The 20,004-nt window shown below is 37.5% G+C and overlaps 2 protein-coding genes across 2 annotated transcripts; one reads left to right on the top strand and one right to left on the bottom strand.

Moving 5' to 3' along the window:
• Positions 1-2,958: 2,958 nt before the first annotated feature.
• On the bottom strand, positions 2,959-7,854 carry LOC134791886 (C-type mannose receptor 2-like). The gene is made up of 6 exons (XM_063763007.1): positions 7,717-7,854; positions 6,692-6,832; positions 6,167-6,361; positions 4,891-5,024; positions 4,234-4,354; positions 2,959-3,153 (listed from the first exon to the last, which is right to left on the bottom strand). Exons 1-6 carry the CDS (start codon positions 7,775-7,777, stop codon positions 2,972-2,974), a joined length of 834 nt encoding a protein of 277 aa, XP_063619077.1. The 5' UTR covers positions 7,778-7,854; the 3' UTR covers positions 2,959-2,971.
• A 2,670-nt stretch (positions 7,855-10,524) lies between these two features.
• Positions 10,525-18,344, top strand: LOC134791885 (uncharacterized). The gene is made up of 4 exons (XM_063763005.1): positions 10,525-10,665; positions 16,269-16,386; positions 17,281-17,449; positions 17,857-18,344. The coding sequence occupies exons 1-4, from the start codon at positions 10,610-10,612 to the stop codon at positions 18,036-18,038; spliced, it is 525 nt and encodes a 174-aa protein (XP_063619075.1). The 5' UTR covers positions 10,525-10,609; the 3' UTR covers positions 18,039-18,344.
• The last annotated feature ends 1,660 nt before the right edge of the window (positions 18,345-20,004 follow it).

Here is a 20,004-nt window from a genome sequence, read left to right as displayed (position 1 = left end):
TTCACGCTAGGCTTTATGTCATTGCCAAACTGGTGGTAGGTAGCTGTATTGATTCCTATTACATTTCTGTATTTTGTAAATGCTTCCGACTTTGTGTTGTGAAAGTAAAGTGCTGCTAAGTGCTAGCTGTAAAGCGAAAGCGTAAATTGCTGACAGTAGGTACTTCATTCATGCATTATTCACATTATCCTGTTTCAAACTTTTGGGAAAACCTTTTTTACGCCTCCTAACCTACAAACAATAAGTGCAAAGGAGGTATCACAGCGGTTCCACTTCATTGTATATTTTTCCGTAAATATTACACCGCGTAATGTTATAATTTAATTCAGTATAATTTTCACTAACAAGGAAGGGTACCCCACTGTCCGACTCCGATTTGATTTATTTTGATATATGTTATAGAGTAGTCTAAAATAACGGACACGTATTTTAGCTGCCCAAACTCAACCTGTTAGGAGAAAATTGGCCTTCAAAGTACTGAAAATTGACCAAACCTTCTAATTTCTGAGAAGAGACATGTTCAAAAAAATTGATAATTAATTACTGGTTTCGTTATATGTTGGAGAACATGAATAAAGAATGGGGACGTGTTTTGTCATTTCACCACAAACGCATTTTTTATATAAAAATATATTTATTATATTTATTTATTATATATATTTTTTTATTTTTACACGTCCCCATTCTTTATTCATGTTCTCCAACATATAAAGAAACCAGTAATTATTTATCAATTTTTTTGAACATGTCTCTTCTCAGAAATTAGAAGGTTTGGTCAATTTTCAGTACTTTGAAGGCCATTTTCTCCTAACAGGTTGAGTTTGGGCAGCTAAAAAAAAATACGTGTCCGTTATTTTAGACTACTCTATAACATATATCAAAATAAATCAACTCGGAGTCGGACAGTTGGGTACCCTTCCTTGTAAGTAAGTCATCCTTTAAAGTGCCATATCCTTGAATAATATAATAACCCTTACACTGTTAAAAAATAAGCTATAAAATGTGAAAGGAGAAATTTTGCCTTGAAAGTATACAAATGAAAATTTGCCTTAAAATAATTGATTAAATAAATTATTTCTGTTCCCATTGAGTGGTACATCTGTTTTAACTGCTATGTTGACGCCAAACTTTTAATTGCTCACGGCCCTGCGCGTGAAGGCATCCAGTTAATAAATCGAAAAGAAAAACTTCCAGTTTAGCTTCATACTTACTATGAAATATTGAAGCAAACATTTTCTCGCATTTTTTCATTAGAGTGACATCGCTGCAGCTGCGGTGTACAACATCAAGCATTCAAGCAATGTACTTTTAAGTGATACCAAAAATATATTTAAATATTTTAAATCGTATACTTACTATATTAACTAGGTATAGTCGTACGGTTTTAAAAAGTCGGAATCCACTTGAGAGATTACCGGCCGATGAATGGCAGTGTTATCTTTTGTCAAACCAAACCGCAAATAAAGTGTGCAAAATAAAAAGCAATAACAACAAAAGATTCCATACAGATAACAACTTTACCGCTTAAAGAATAGAGTTAGAATTACAATAGCAGGTACTCGATGCCTATAGGACCTTTTGGAATTTAGAGCCGTGGTCGCCCAGGTGTTTGCTTATCGGCTCTTAAAAATGAATTAGATTACAAGTTACGATACGGATAATTTAAAGATATTTGTAAAATAGATGTCAAATTTGACGTTTCCGCGATTCTGGAGGTCCTCTTGAACGATTTCGACAAGTTATGACTTAGATATCCAAGTCACATCTAGTCGATATCGAATGTAGATCTAGTTGATCTCTAAATCGTCTTAAGATCTTGTGATTATCTCGAAATCCGAATAGGCCTGTATGTTTCATGTTTAATTTCCAAATGGTTCTATATCGAATACTTGCTATTGAAATTTAACTCTATCCTTCAAGCGGTAAATATGTTATCTGATTAGAATCTTTTGTTGTTATTGCATTTCATTTTGCACAGGTAATTAGCGGTTTGGTTTAACAAAACATAACAATGCCATTCCTCGAGGTAAGTAGTCTCTCAAGTGGATCCCGACATTTTAAAACCATCCGACTATGCGTGGGTAATAGATGGTATGATTTGAATTTGAAAAAAAAAAACAAATACCTACACTAACCAATGCTTTACTTATCAAAATATAAGTAGCATAGGTATTAACTACGCTTTGTTTGAATTTAAATGTTTATAATTATCATACATAGTTATTTTTATCTGTATGATGAACACGACGGGGGTTTTCATGAGATGATAAAAAAATGTTGACAACAGGACGCTAGGATGATTCACGGTAATGTAATGTATGTATTGACAAATCAGAGTTATTATTATTTATTTTTGCACATTAGATTGCTAAGTTCCGTTCACCAGTTTTATTTTATTTTTGTAGTAAATAATATTATAATTGATGTTGATGTAAAAGAGTCGGGCCAAGCCAACAATGCACGGACTTGGCAATGACAAAGTTTGGAAATATCATAGTTTATAAACGTCATAAGTATTTGTATGAAATTATGGAATTGCCACACTTTGTTTTCTCAAAGTCGGCGCAGAGTTAGCCTAGACAGACTCTATCTTATACCTTTGAATTAGTTATTTATATATTTTAATCGGGGGATTTCGGAAACGGCTCTAACGATTTCTATTAAATTTTGCTAAATTTAAAAAAAAAAATTAAATCTTCTCGGGGCAGAGGTGTACGGTTGGAGCCGGTAAAGGTTTATTTGACGTTCATAAGCGCATTGTAATATGCCTACTTGAATAAACTATTTTTTATCTTTATCTTTATCTTTAAAAATCGATCTAGTTAGGTCTAGTCTCTGGGAAAAATTTTTTGAGTATTTATATTTATATGTTTTCCGAGCAAAGCTCGCTCTCCCAGATATTTTCAATAATATGGGATTAATATACTCGGTTCCAATAGATAAGCTAAGCATAAAGTATTTCTGTTCATATTTAAAAATCATCCTCAGCCAATAAGCTGTCCGGTTTCTTCTCGCAAATGAAGGGGCACGGTCGATCACACCACACGTCGTCGAGTTGGCCATTGTTAAACATGGCTCCGCAAAACTGGGAGCTGGAGTTGTCCGGCTGACCGCCTGCCCACTTGTCGTAGCCCGCCTCTTTTAAAGTTTGTCCTAGAAAATTAACCAGCATTAAGGAGGCGAAGCACTACGTGGTAACCGCTGACAAACAATGTAGCAGAGTGTAAGCAGACGAATATCTAAATTATGATACGCTTAAGCCCTTTCGCGCATCAGAGGAGGCCTGTGCCCAGCAGTGGGACTTATTGTGTACGTCTTTCCCATCACGGAACAATGGTGTTCCGGACCTTTGGGAGGCGTGCGCGGAGCCGAAGCCAACACGTAGAGGCCCTTTTGACACTTTAATGAAATGTAAGGGGTACACCGAGCGGATGTTATTATTATTATTATATATACGATACGCTTGGCTGTCAGAATGTTTCAAGCAGACAATTTAGCCAAAAAGTGGGACTTGTCACGCCGCAGTAAAAGATTAAACGGTACAGGCAGCATCAAAAGTAATGGATCAAATTACGCGCCAAATGTTTTTTTTCTGATAGCTTAACAAAAAGGTTGTAGGTGTGTCCTTGTATATGTAAAACAAGTAGTCTGTTACAGATACTTTAGAACGCGAACTGTATGGATCTCTAGTTGGAAAACAATTTCCGGATAACAGGTAGACTTATGAAGCGTTGTTTCATCCGCTACTATAGATGCTGACTGTACAAACTTGGAAAGTATAAACATAAATAAATAAATAATAAATAAATAAATATTATAGGGACATTCTTACACAAATTGACTAAGTCCCACGGTAAGCTCAAGAAAGCTTGTGTTGTGGGTACTCAGACAACGATATATATAATATATAAATACTTAAATACATAGAAACAACCATGACTCAGGAACAAATATCTGTATCATCATACAAATAAATGCCCTTACCAGGATTCGAACCCGGGACCATCGGCTTCATAGGCAGGGTCACTACCCACTAGGCCAGACCGGTCGTCAAAACAACGACAAAGCATACCTAACGTCAAACACATTAAATGGTAAAACATCGGAGTTAGGTATACTCGTAACTGTGCGTTTAATTTTTTACCTAATGCGTGATGATTGATGAAGTGAATGATACTTATTCTCAATAATTGACTTGACATTTGACTAACAATAATAGTAGATTTTACAAACCGTGAATAGTCATCCACATCCCGTGTTCTTCCCAATCAGTATGACCTATGTGAACAACGTGCTTGATGAAGTTGCCAGGCAGGCTGCCGGGCGGGTGCTGAGCATATATCTCCCTGAGGACCTGAACACGATTAAATAGTTAGGTACCTACATATCATTATCCGCATATAACTTACCTACTGACTGAATCGCCAGAAGTAGACACACAGGCCTATTCGGATTTCGAGATAATCACAAGATCTAGAGACGATTTAGAGATCAACTAGATCTACATTAGATATCGACTAGATGTGACTTGGATATCTAAGTCATAACTTGTCGAAATCGTTCAAGAGGACCTCCAGAATCGCGGAAACGTCAAATTTGACATATCTATCTTACAAATATCATAAAATTATCCATATCGTAACTTGTTGAAGTCTAGTAGAAATCTAATTCATTTTCCGAATCGAGCCAACAGTCACAATAGTTACACTCAATAAACTCTAATTAGCTGACGATGAAATATGTATGTATGAGTGGTGACAATAGGTACTAGCCACCCAAAACTATATTGTACTTCTGAAGCACAAAAAAATAAACTAATTTTTATACTGACAAACCTGTCAATTTTCCTAAGTGAGAGGAATCTTTTATGAACCTATTATGAGATCTGACCTGAGCCTCCGTCTCGCTGTTAATAATGGCAAGATGGCCGCCTTCTCCCGAGCACGCAGAGAACGCGCGCGGCCACGTTTGAGGCTCTGTATGAAACTTGTAGCAGCTGCCTGTACGGGTGTCCAAGGCGTAACCTGCGTAAATACATAAACTTTGTTATAATTATGAATAATATTTTGCCTTCCCTGGACCTGGACCCTTGGAAGCTATAGCCCATTATGAAAGATTACTTTTCACGAAAATAACTACAATTAGGTACAAATCTATTCAAAGTTTGAATGTAAAATGTTCACACGTGGACACGTATAGGTAGTCTATAAAACCAAACAATTAGCTTTGTTACTCCTGGTTTCATTCATTCATTTCAAGCCTTTCTTTCATTAGGTACCAGTGCTACAATCGTACCTATATCATTATGAAACATAAACTACAAACCGGAGCGAATAACAGACTGGATTTGAAATAAAAATGAATAGACGGGATTTTTAAACTTTCAGAATGTCCATTGTTAAAATCGCAGACAGTTTAAGAAAGCTCTGCCTTCTTTAAATCTTTCTATCGGAAATAAATTTATCTTGTGGCTTAGTATGTAATACTTAATAGAAGTTAGATTTTTGATATAATTTTTTTATCCCTTTGAAAATATAAGGTATACTAGTACAAGTGTAGTGTCAAATTAGGTTTTAGGTTTTAGCATGTCGGACGTTTAAGTATAAATTAAATAGATTGGAACTTCCAAATATAAGCTGGATACTTCCGTCAAATCTTGTAAGTTGCAAGAAAGTAAAAGTCGATGAACCTACAATATTATGGTAAACTCACTGTTCACTGACTACACTTTCACTGAACTTAATACTCATTTATTCATTTTTATTAAACATTGGTATCAGAGTCGCCGCACAAATCCGGCCCTATGTCTTTTTGCCCTACTCATTTATTGTGAAACTAAATTTTATGAGGCTGTGGGAAAAATCTTAACAGCGCGAAGTAGAGCCGATAGAACAGCGCCATCTATTGTGAAATTGGGCAACTATGTAAAACTAAACATTACTATATTCAACACTCACTTTTATCCACAGTCCCACAGTTGTTAACCGCCATGTTGAGCAGCTTCTTCTTGTAGCAAACGTATGGGAAGACGTCTGAGCAGTTGACATCCGCCATGGTGCCGTTGGGCAGCATAGGGATCCGGGCGCGGAACCGTCGAAACTTGACACCCTTCGGCCAAAACTCCTCCTTGGTGATGGTCGCTAGGTTATGATTATGGTAAACTCACTTTTATCCACAGTCCCACAGTTGTTAACCGCCATGTTGGGCAGCTTCTTCTTATAGCAAACGTATGGGAAGACGTCTGAGCAGTTGACATCCGCCATGGTGCCGTTGGGCAGCATCAGGAGACAGTCTTCGTTGTTATCCGCGTTATCTGGCTCATCGGGTGCCCAGTTGATTGGGATTCGGTTCAATGGGGTACCTAAGAATATAATGATTAATCAAAGTATTAATCAAGTATAGATAGTAACTAATTAAATAAAGTAAAGACGCTAAGCAGGAAGAATTTCGTATATTGACCCCCCCTGTTCCTATCTCTATCGCACGTGCGTAATTATATTGTTGTCCCGCTCATGTGCCAGCGGCTAATGCCACTGTACGAGCACTATGTGCACAATATGCGTGTGCGATACAGATAGATTAACGGCGGGTTAATGTACGAAATTCTTCTTGCTTAGGGTCCATAATTTAGCTCAATAGTCCTCTGACACTCGTGTCTAAACAGAGCAATGAAAAATATAAATAAGATTACCGTCAATTGTATTATAATCTCCTTTAGAGTACGTAGCATGTATCCCAGTAAAAATTCCACAAGTTATTGCTTGGTTGTTCATTAATATACCCTGCATGGCATGCCGGAGGTTTTCCGTTTCTGGTGAAGCTAGCGCGGCACCTGATGACAAAATACAGTCATCACAGTCTAGCTAGCACAAAGTGATAAGGCAATTAACGCTACTCCCGAAGAAGATTATAGTAGCCTTATTATGTTTTTCAGACGTTCGCTTCATTATCGAGTTGATTCGGCTGTCTGCAAGTATAGCGATTACCGGCTCGATTCGGAAAATGAATTAGATTTCTACTAGAGTTCAACAAGTTACGATACGGATAATTTAAAGATATTTGTAAGATAGATATGTCAAATTTGACGTTTCCGCGATACTGGAGGTCCTCTTGAACGATTTCGACAAGTTATGACTTAGATATCCAAGTCACATCTAGTCGATATCTAATGTAGATCTAGTTAATCTCTAAATCGTCTCAAGATCTTGTGATTATCTCGAAATCCGAATAGGCCTGTATAACTACGGCACAGCGAAAGTAAATCTTGAAAAGAGAGGTCTGGAGGGAAGGTAGTCCTTCTTTTACGCGACTTATTATGGTTTGTACCAGAAGTACCGATCGGAGAATCGGTGGGTGCTCAACAGCCAGGCGTCGATCTTATCCATGGATAAGCCGAGCTATATTGGACGCTGGAAGACGCTGAAAGTATGTAAAACCTGTGGTAATCGGATCCTGTGAACGCCATGTTACGGGTAAAATAGATGGACAAATTGTTGTATTATATTTTTTCATTTGACCATCACAATAATAGTAGATGACAAGTTCTAGCAAAAAAAAAGAAAACAAAGTCAAGTACTTAAGTACGTAAGTAGTTTATTTTACGAGATTATGTATAAATAATTTACTACCATACTGTTTGCATTAAATGTTTAGTCTAGGGAACATTAGAGTACCCACTCTAATATAAGAAAGGATAAATTCAGATTGTGGGCGTACCTTCTCTAAAGCATCTTAGTCTGGCATCCCGCCATGTTGCCGGGATTTGGTGTAGCTTCATCCAGCCTTCTGCCTCTTGGTAGTAGTCGTAGTCAAATCGGAATAATTTACCATCTGTCAAAATTAGAAATTACTTAATATCTAAATGCGACCACAAGACGTGACTGAATATTTCCACAAAGTCTGGAACCACTTACAAAGCGCTCAGATGGAAAGGGTTAAGACGAAACAGGAGCTGAGTTTTAAATATTTTAGGTAAATATACCCGTCTCGCTAACGGAAGCGGCACCTAAAAGTAGTGCGATAAGGACAAGGCGAAAAATCCTGCGTAAAAATCTCAAAAATCGAGGTTTCGTACTCCTCTGTTTCCTCCTCGAAAACTTAACCAATCGTAACCAAATTTGGAAATCTAAATGATTATGAAATTATCTGTGTCGGACCGTTTTGCTTTTTTGGCTAATTGATATCAGTTTTGAATGCCACGCCTCTCATTGCGGCATAGTCAATTAGGCCATTTTGGCCATTTTTGAAGGGCTCTAGCGCCTTAAAAAACAAAAATATCAAAAAAAGCAAAACGGTCCGACACAGATATTGACAATATTAATCTGTGTTAGTAAAATCATTGCTCTAGCTTCAAAACCACGGAGGAAAACGAGGAGTACGTTTGTATGGAGAAATGACCACTCCCGTTGGCAATAAGGGTAACTACCAATTAAACATTACTACTGCTTATTCTTTATATTCTATTGTTACAAAAAATATGGTCCAATTTTCGCAATCAGCTAATCACCCGAGTTGCTACTATTGAATTTATATTAAACACTAGCATTTGACGTCACAATCAAATTACCTAGGTGCTCGTTATAGTTTAATACGGGTTTTAAAATATAAATTGTGTTTAAAAATAACTGCTGTCTACGTTTCTCTATTAATCTTCTGGTACTTCATTTCATGCATAGAGTAAAATAATTCATTTTAAATACAGACAAATACCCTATTCCACGAACATTGGTGCGTAATTGACGCTTGAAAGTTTTAATTAGTTTGTCGATATATTGCACTTCATGTGTTTCTATCATTTTACTGCATACATTTCAAACTTCACCAACACTCCATACCTATACTGTATGAAAAATAAAATACTTACGTGTTAGAACTACTACGGACAAACAAAAAGCTAGGGAAATAACACTAAATAAACTCATTTTTTACTGTATGATTTGACTATAATTTTATTCTGTTGTTTAAATTAAGTAGTTAAATATGTTATTGATAAAGTTTTTCTATTCTAGGTTTAATATCACGATCTTTGCAAGCTGACACGTACGCGGTTAGTGAAATGTTTTTAAAGCGCAAATATTGTATGACTGTTATCTTAGTACATTTAACAGGAAGCTGCTTATCCTCGTTCTCTCGTCATTATTTCATTATTTTGTGGACTTAAATACCTATGTGCGTTGAGTATGCATTTGGTATGCATAGCCACCTTAGCCTACACCAGAAAATACATATAATCTATATATTTCTTATTGTACACTTAAAAATAACGTTTAGTTTAGTGTGTATCTCCATGTATCAAAAAGTGTCCGTCAAAAAACCTTAAATAGGTGGCGCTACAATAGGTACCTAGAGTCGGACCAAGAAAAGTCTGCAGCGGATTTGATAGCCCATCACGCAGTGCAAGTGTCATTTATACGTCATAATTAAATAGAAGTTTGACGTTTAAAATAACACGTGCACTGCGTGGGCTATCAAATCCGCTGCAGCCTTTTCATGGACTGACTCTAGAATTGCTCTAGAATATTTGATTAAATAATTTAAATCATTGACAGCACACTTGCTCATCAATAACGCCTACGTCCTTAGCTATAGTCGTACCAAGAAAAGTCTGCAGCGGATTTGATAGCCCATGCAGTGTAAGTGTTATTTATACGTCATAATTTCATAGAAGTTTGACGTTTAAAATGACACTTGCACTGCGTGGGCTATCAAAATCGCTGCAGACTTTTCTTGGTGTCACTCTAGGTACTCTGGAGAGATTTGGAACTATTTATTTACAGGTGACTGCTTGACACTTTAAGGCCCCATTCGCACGACAGCTTAAAAAGCGTTGCGTTAAAACCCGACGTTGGCGCTTTATTACCGTTTCCAATATTTGTGTTCATATGAACGCTTAAAAATCACTTGTGAGTCGTACTGCCACGTACGCATCTCAGCAAAGCCATACTTTATTTGCTATTACGACGTATTATTTGAATATAGCTTGAATATTTCAGGAATTTGTAAGCATAAGTTGACAGTTTTAAGGTGAAACTAATAATAATCTTGACGATTGACACCAAAAATTGACACTTGACAGCCAACTGACAGCAGCGCCGGCGCTTTTTCAACGCTTGTGAGAACAGATACACGGATTTCCGTATGGTCTATTCAATTTGACGCCAACGCTCAACGCCGAAAATCGAACAGTGCTCGATAAAAAAGCGCCGCGCTTAAAAACCGCCTTCGTGTGAATACATACATGGTTATCCATTTGTGTCATTCAAACGCTTTTTTAACGCGCGTTGAAAAAGCTGCCGTGCGAACGGGGCCTTATAACTATTCTACCATAGAGTCAGACCAAGAAACTTCTATGAAATTTTGACGTATAAATAACACTTGCACTGCGTGGGCTATCAAATCCGCTGCAGACTTTTCTTGGTCCGACTCTAAGAGATTTCGCTCCTTTTACTCTATACTGTATGGTTTAATGATATCTAAGCAAAGAGTATAGTAAGTATATGTATCTAAGTTACTCTATGGCTTAATGTCAAAATGACATTACATCAATAATGCATTTTCAAAGTGCAATATTATTACAAAATTAATTCAATGTGCGAATTTGCTAAACAAAATGATTACGTTGCCAAAAACCAAGAGGGATCCGAAAAAGGTCGAGGGTTTTTGCAAGTACGCACCTATCTAATTTTATTCATAATCATAATCGTTTATGTTTGTACCATGGTGCACTATGGTACAAACAATTTATCTCGTGTGTTTTGGGCGAACCCTACACGTCAATAAATATTGTGATAATTATCATGATATTTTACTTATGTATCTTGGGCCGGATCACAGCACACCCTACACCATCAATACGGATCGCGTCAGTACTGAAGCGTTCTTTGTAAGCGTACTGATGCGATAAATATCAAACGCGACACTACACGCTAAATAAATATCACGATCCAGGATCTAGGATCAGATCACAAGAATTTCCAGAAATCCAGCGAAATATTGTGATCCGTCAATACACTACCCTACACGTCAATAAATATCGTAATCCGACACTTTATATTGACGGATCACAATATGGATCTTTCGTGTAGGGTTTGCCCGGAGTATTTGTAAATAAATAATAAATATAAATAAATATTAGGGGATATCTTACACAGATCAACCTAGCCCCAAACTAAGCAAAGCTTGTACTATGGGTGCTAGGAGACGATATACCTACTTATATAGATAAATACATACTTATATACATAGAAAACACCCGTGACTCAGGAACAAATATTAGTGTTCATCACACAAATAAATGCCCTTACTGGGATTCGAACCCAGCACCATCGGCTTCGCAGGCAGGGTCACTATCCACTAGGCCAGACCGGTCGTCAAATGACGCGCAGTTCCGAAAATGTATCTAAAAATTATAAAAATAGGTAAGTAGAGTATTTCATAAGTTGAGAGCAGAATCCTTCCAATTAATCCAAAGAGAATAAAACTATAATCATGAATCCATTAGGTTCGTACTCGTACAGTCGCAGCCAAAATATCTTATGAAATAATGAAACAAGATGAAAAATCAAAGTTCTGGGGTGTTACGTATCTTCAGCTCATCTTGCAAATCTTGCAATATAGAATGTGACAGTACTGAGAAGGTTCTATAAAAAGGTAATTTTGATAGTTACCCAATACCCAATTACCAACGGATTTGTATGACCAAGTTTGTCTGAGGCGATAACTCCTAGAGTGGTTAAGGGAGATGATCGTGAAGCACCAGGAACGTCAGCTGCCGTTCCGTTGGAGGAATGAGTTTCTTGTTTACATTAAGATTCTTATGTGAGAGACCAAAGAGCATTACAAAGGTTAAAATTAATGTCAACATAAAACTATGTATATGTCTATAGTGTTTGTTAATTCAGTAATTTGATAACACCTATCACCAACACCGGCTCGGCAATGCCCTCGCACGATCATTAACTCCACTTCCAGTAAGTACAGTAAACGTATAGCCTGCGGCCATCGTACCACAGACAGTCAGGCCTATTCGGATTTCGAGATAATCACAAGATCTTGAGACGATTTAGAGATCAACTAGATCTACATTAGATATCGACTAGATGTGACTTGGATATCTAAGTCATAACTTGTCGAAATCGTTCAAGAGGACCTCCAGAATCGCGGAAACGTCAAATTTGAGATATCTATCTTACAAATATCTTTAAATTATCCGTATCGTAACTTGTTGAAGTCTAGTAGAAATCTAATTCATTTTTCGAATCGAGCCGAGTGACAGTTTACTTTTTCACGGCTTTGCCGCCAATACGAGGACACACGAGACAACGTATCGTCGGTGCGAATAAAAAAATCGCTATGTGTTTTTTTTACGATTTTTTGATTTTGGCATATTTGAATTCCTTTTTCAATTTCCCGTCGACCCACATAAATATTTTTGTTATATCTTTATTAGTTTTTAAAATAACAATTCCGCTATGTGAACACAGAACAACATTTGTACAAAAAAAAAATAGAACAGAAACAAAAAAAATAGCTATGTGATTTTTTAGCACATAACGAAATGAAATGACTTGTTTTCCGTCGAGGGTGATGGTGATAATGTTGGACATGGCGATTTATTGTAGAATGGATTACCCGACATAGACCCTAAAATCGCTATGTATCATCTCTCGTACTATGTTACTTTGGCAACAAATCGCTATGTGTACAAACTTCACACATGACGATTTTAAGTGAACCAAATTTAAGTCGCTATGTAGCAATATTTTGGTTAAAATAATAATATTGTACAATATTACGAAAAAAACTGTTTATTTTCTTCATGAGTTGATGTAAAAATCATTGATCTATTAGAAAAAAAATACAGGTGGAACAAATATATTACAAACAGGAAAATAAACAGTTATTATTGTCTCCTGAAAAGTAGCTTAAAAATACATGGCGATTTTTTTATTCGCACCGACTCTATGTAGGTATGCTATTTAAGCCACTCGCATAATCGCATACACTACAATGTCAAAAAAAATCGACGGACAATGGTCAAAATTACTAATTCCCATGGAAATCGGTATTTCATTAAGTCAGTACTGTTGACCAAAAATAACTTTAAAGGCAAGAAGTTTATATAAAATTGATTGAAGCGTTTAAAGTTTTACACTTCTATATGTAAGATATTATTTAAGACAGGCCGTACTTATACCGGAACAGACTTGGCCGATTTTTATTCATAAGGTCAGGTGGGGTCAGTGTTGGCCGAAAGTTAATGCGAATTGAAAATGTTGGCCATTAACCATTATAAATTGAACCTTAAACCGTAACGGACGATTACAGTTTACGATTCAATTTATAATGGTTAATGGCCAGCATTTTCAATTTGGATTAACTTTCGGCCAACACTGGGTGGGGTAATACCTACTTTATTTTTCTCGGGGGTCGGGATTAGCGGTGATGGCCGAGTGGATCTGACGTCCGACTTTCAATCCGGAGGTCGCGGGTTCAAATCCTGGCTAGTACCAATGAGTTTTTCGGCATTTATGTACGGAATATCATTTGATATTTACTACCAGCTTTTCGGTGAAGGAAACCTGCATACATCTGCAAAGATATTCAAAGGTGTATGTGTGAAGTCCCCAACCCACATTGGGCCAGCGTGGGAACTATAGCCCAAACCCTCTCGTGCTCCTATCAAGGAGGCCTGTGTCCAGCAGTGGGACGTATATAGGCAATTTTTTTTATATAAGAGAAACGGTATGAGAAAGCCCTTTTAAATAAGTATTTATATGTTAATTTTATTTATGCATTAGCTATATTTTTAGTAGTATCATTTAATTTAGTTTTTAATATGTTTAAGTATCTCTATAAGTTTTATTACCAACAATTAAGTGTCCCTCTTGCATAGTTCCTCATTCCCCCCCCCCCCCCAAACCTTATTGACTTAATTTTCCTACCAGTCCGTTAGTTGGTAATATCCGTTGCCGACATCACAGGGTCGCTTCCTTTATGTTAAAATATTACGATAGGAAATCGCGAACCCTTTTCATATGAAGAGATACATACAGTACAGGTTCTACGAAAAGGAAAGGTTAACCCTGAATGTAATTTATCGTAAAAAATGCTATTTCAATTTTGTCTGATATTTACCTAATGAACCGGGAAAAAGGATTAGTATATTGTCAAGCATCAAAAAATATTATAAATTACTATCAGTACAGATGTAGTGCATAATTGTTTTCCTTCGTATTTTCTCGGAAACGTTCGTATTGGTGATGCTACTTCAATCAACCTCAGTATTTTGTGTACCGAGACTGACTGAAATGGCAAGACACGTTCGTACGTCTCCGTGAAAATACGAAGGAAAATAATTATGCACCGCATCTGTAAGTATATATAATTGCCGACTGTACTCGGCCACAGACTGTCTTCTTCTTCTCAAGAGTTTCAAGACAAATCCAACGAACACAAACTTAATGAGGTAGCGATGATTAATTACGGCGTACAGCTGGATAAGAAAATGTAGAAATAAAATGAAATGGAACACCAGTACGGTTACCATCAGTTTGTCACTGACGTAAACGCCGTCGAGAACGTAATTTACTTTCTATACATCTCGCTCGCACTCGCATATTAGTGCAAACGGGATGTATAGAAAGTAAATTACGTTCTCGACGGCGTTTATGTCAGTGAGAAACTGATGGTAACCGTACTGTTCTCTTGCCACAACAATTAAATTACTGTGTTAAATGAGTTTTCGTTAGAAAATTAGTAGTAGTAAGTGTCAAATTGAATAAACAAAACCGTTGTTCTAGGTTGATGATGAACCTAAAAACGCGCATAAATATGCGGGTTGTAGGATTGAAATCTTATAATTTCAGGTGTCACACTGCTGCGTGCCCGTAACGTAGGTAATGCATAGTCAGGGTACTAAATCGCTAAAGGCGAATTTAAAAAGGTTATGGCTAGCAGACAAAACTTAATTTAAAGGATGTGTGCGGTATTGTAGTTTTTGTATATATGTAGGTAATATGTATTATAGAATATATATGTATTTAGTTATGTATATATTTGTTGTAGGTAAGCTGCTAACATTATAAGTAACTAAGAAATTTTCGTTTTTATTATTATTATTCTTTTCTTTTTCTTTTATTTACGCTGTTCGTACAGTACGGATGTCTACCGTCTCCAATTCTCCCTCAATTGCTCAAAGGTTAACTGGAAGAGATCCCTTGAAGGGATAAGTTCGCCTTTGTACTAATGACGAATGTTATTTTTCCTGTTTTGTTTTGATTTTTGTACAATAAAGTGTTTTACTACTACTACTACTACTACTTATTGGCCTTAAAGGTGACCTGAGACTCCTGAGTGTTCATTGATTCATTTGTTTATTGATTTGAGGGGTTTCCTATTATTACATTACCTTACGAATAGTACAATTAATTCTAAGGAACGAATTAATACTAAGCAACATTGAAACCTTTGTAGGAGCGATACCTTAAAATAGTAATAATAGCTACATCTAATTCTATTCAGAACGAAACTATTCGGTCGATGACCGTTATAAATGTCGGTGTTTTTACTAGACAAGTAAAATGTAACCTACGGATGCTTTCGTGTAAATCACACTTTAAATCGGCACGCAACCTACTATAAACAATTCACATAATTTAGGCGTATCATTTAACTTACAGCTAAAGCAGAATTGGAAATTGCATATCCGTTCGGAATACTGCCCCACCATTTATAAAAATCGTGCCTAAATATACGTTCGACATATTATGAAAATCAGTTTGACATATTATTTAGTTTTCAAGGATACACCGTATCGTTTTTAGGGTTCCCTACCCAAAGGGTAAAACGGGACCCTACTACTAAGACTCCGCTGTCCGTCCGTCCGTCTTGTCACCAGGCTGTATCTCACGAACCCATAGCTAGACAGTTGAAATTATGATGTATTTCTGTTGCCGCTATAACAACAAATACTAAAAAGTACGGAACCCTCGGTGGGCGAGTCCGACTCGCACTTGTCCGGTTTTTTGGACGTCACTTACTTGCTGTGTGTGATGAGGCAAATTTAAACTCGCAAGTCTTGAATCTCCCAAGCGCCACTTGCACTATCCCACTAACCCAGGGTTAACCGGTTAAACCGTTAACCCAGTATCAAATTGTACTGGTAACCATATTAACTCCAAGTTTAACCGGTTAATCCCGGGTTAGTGGGATGGTGCAAGTGGCCCTTTACATAGATATGTATACTGGAGTGTCTCTTCCTTTCTCAGGTGCCGCCCTATATGCAAGAGTAGAAGACGAGAATGGAAGGGTCAAGTCCAGTTGACTTCGGAAGAACTTCTCTTGGAGAGGAAGCCGATTCCTGATTGCTTCCGGCGACGTCCTAGAGTAAGGATGAGGACGATCATGCATTCTTCATTGTAGAATTCAAAACATATTTTCGACCGATATCAAAAAATGGAGACTATTGTTATATAACACTTTAAACTCTCGCGTTCTGTACACATACCTATTTAAGTACACAAACGGCTCGTACGTCGGAATTTAAGATAAAAACAATGAAATTATATCGCGGTGGACTCGTTTGTGTAATTAACCCGTGGAGCGCCCTAAACAGACACGTGTGCTGGTAACTAGTATAGGAGTTCCATACTACGGTAATTCTGGGGCGCTCCAGGGGTTAAATATGACTCTATTGTTTTTTTTTTTGCTCTATTCTATGTATGTTTTCGATTTCTCGAAGATGTCTAGACCGTGTAGATGTTTAATGTGTATTTTTAGAGTAAGTGAGTTGACGAAGCCTGTTGCGGATTTTATCGCTGTAGTTTTGTGATGATGCCTGTAGTTGTAAATTTGTGTTTACCTGACGAAGCCTGCGTTGCGGTTATAAAATTGTGGTCTCTGAATAAAGACCGAAAAAAAAAAAAAAAAATTATGTTTGAAATGTCCCCAATGTCAGAAATCATATGTTATTCATTAAAAAAAAAACCGGTCAAGTGAGAGTCGGATTCGCGCACGAAGGGTTCCGTACGATTACGCAAAAAACGGCAAAAAAATCTTGTTTATTGTATGGGAGCCCCATTTAAATATTTATTTTGTTCTGTTTTTAGTATTTGTTGTTATAGCGGCAACAGAAATACATCATCTGTGAAAATTCCAAATGTCTAGGTTCATGAGATACAGCCTGGTGACAGACAGACAGACGGACAGTGTAGTCTTAATAATAGGGTCCCGTTTTTACCCTTTGGGTACGGAACTCTAAAAATGTATGTATATTACCAGGAAGTGTTCCCTAACGGCCCGTGCCCCCTCCTCGGTCGAAGCAAACAGCTCAATATTAAGGAGCGCTATGCAGAACGCAAACCCCATGTCGTGCGCATCTGCCAGGCCCCATTGGACGTCGCTGTGGAGACGCCTTATCTGGACTTTGTCGCGCAAGCTATTAAACTTGGTTAGAATCAAAGATTAAGTAATTAGATGTGTAAAGCCCGAAATTGCTAAGAATTTGACATCTAGATGGCGCTGTTTGTGTTTGGCTCCGTGCAATTACGCGGTAACTCTAGATGTCAAAGTTTTTAGAACGTTTACTAAGTAAAAAAACTTCTCGTGTGGTGGTATAAAGCAGCTGAAGTTAAGAACCTGATTGTTATTTAATTATTATTTTTTATAGCAGGTGTGAAGGCCAAATAGGTACCTATTCTGTATCTAGCCCAAAATGCCCCTTTATGTTCCTAATGTTTAGCATAATGACACCTTAGATTTGGACTGGCAATATTTGACAGACCGCCATGACTTCTACCGGAATTATATGAGATGTGAAAAAACCTACAGCCCAACTGTCTTTTAACTTTTTTACAGGAGCCCTGCCATTGATAGGTAAAACGTGTTGCGCGTTCTGTAACTGCGGAGCTTGCTGTGACTGCAGCGGCTCAAACTATGAACCGAAAGACGCGGAACGCGCTGCTCTGCGCCGCGCACACATGCGCGAGTTCGATCGTCGCCTATGTGGGCTGCAAGAGTCGCGCATCATGTATGACTGATGGACGTACAAAGCGGGATTTTTCTTACGCATCTTTCTATGATAACCAATAAGGCTGTCATATATTTAATTGCTGCCGAATATGGGTGCTTATTAGCCAATAAGCAATCGAAAACTTCAATCGAAACTTATATGTAGGTTACATGCACCTATGGAAAGGATCATGTAATTTTTCTTCGCGTCTGTACGATATAAGTATCTAAACAATTGCAATCTTGGTTACAGCCCTGGTAGCATGGAAAAATGCGGTGACATTAAAGAACCTGTGTAAATAAATTGTTAACCTGTGTTAAAAAATAAAAACTTATCTCCGACGTAAAGCCATATCTTTGCACTTTTGATTTTATGTCTACAACTAGCTGTGCCCGCGGCTCCGCCCGCGTGGAATTCGGTCTGTGTCAGTAAGCGGCTAATTTCTCTCCCTCTCCCCTGTATGGAGGCGGAACTTGAAGTAAAGTTGACAGATGGATATGCTAGAAGACTGCAGTCCAGATAAAATATTTTACAATAAGGTACCACTAAATAAAACTACACTCCAAAATCAATAGTTTTTTTCGGCCTTATTCAAATTTTACACGTGGTTTAAACGATAGAGTAGTAGATGTATATCGGATGATACAGTCCCTCCTTATTCAAATTTTACACGTGGTTTAAACGATAGAGTAGTAGATGTATATCGGATGATACAGTAAGGTATACGCGCGCGAGCGAAAGCGAAGCCAGGCAGCCGCCTGGCTAGAGCGCCACTCACCGTGGCCTTCTTCAGACTCCTGAGGAAGACCACGTGCCCCTTGTAACCTCAATGCGTTGCGAGACTTTCGCGAATGATTGGATTTTTTTCTGGAAGGCATGGTAATGCGTATTAAATGCGAGTCTCAAATCGTTTGACTCCGCAAACGACCAGTGCCGGATTAAGATATTTTGATGCCCTAAGCATTTCTAGACCATGGTGCCCCCTCTCCCTAGGGTCATCGAGATTACATTCAATTTTTTTGGTAAGTTGAGTGACGTTCATTGCCGCACTACTTAGCGCAAATTAGTCACATCATTTGATCACGAAAATTTACAGTGCTGCAGCAGTAACGATGCAATAGAGTAATGCTGCTTCAATCGCCATATCTTAGAAACAAATTGAAAACGCGAGCGAAGCGAGCGCGAAATTTGTTCGATATAAAAACGCAATTTTATAGACAGTTGTACATTTTTACTTTTAGTATGGAAATCAGTCACATCATTTTATCACGAATATTGAGAGTGCTGCAGCAGTAACGTTGCAACAGAGTAATGCTGCTTCAATCGCCATACATTAGAAACGAATTGAAAACGCGAGCCAAGCGAGCGCGAAATTATTTCGATATAAAAACGCAATTTGATAGACAGTTGTAAATTTTTACTTTTAGTATGGAAATCAGTCACATCATTTTATAACGAAAATTGACAGTGCTGCAGCAGTAACGTTGCAACAGACTAATACTGCTGCAGTCGCCATAACTTAGAAAGTTATTGAAAACGCGAGCGAAGCGAGCGCGAAAAAATTTCGATATAAAAACGTAATTTGATAGACAGTTGTACATTTTTACTTTTAGTATGGAAATCAGTCACATCATTTTTTCACGAAAATTGATAGAGCTACAGCAGTATCGTTGCAACAGAGTAATGCTGCTGCAGTCGGCATTTCTTAGAAAGTGATTGAAAACGCGAGCGAAGCGAGCGCGAAAATTTTTCGATATAAAAACGCAATTTGATAGACAGTTGTACATATTTACTTTTAGTATGGAAATCAGTCACATCATTTTATCACGAAAATTGATAGTGCTGCAGCAGTAACGTTGCAACAGACTAATGCTGCTGCAGTCGCCATATCTTAGAAAGTTATTGAAAACGCGAGCGAAAGCGAAGCGAGCGCGAAAATTTTTCGATATAAAAACGCAATTTGATAGACAGTTGTACATTTCTACTTTTTTTAA

Source organism: Cydia splendana, chromosome 6 (genome assembly GCF_910591565.1).
Source record: "Cydia splendana chromosome 6, ilCydSple1.2, whole genome shotgun sequence".
NCBI classification, from domain to species: Eukaryota; Metazoa; Arthropoda; class Insecta; order Lepidoptera; family Tortricidae; genus Cydia; species Cydia splendana.
This window is presented reverse-complemented; position numbering and strand designations above follow the sequence as displayed.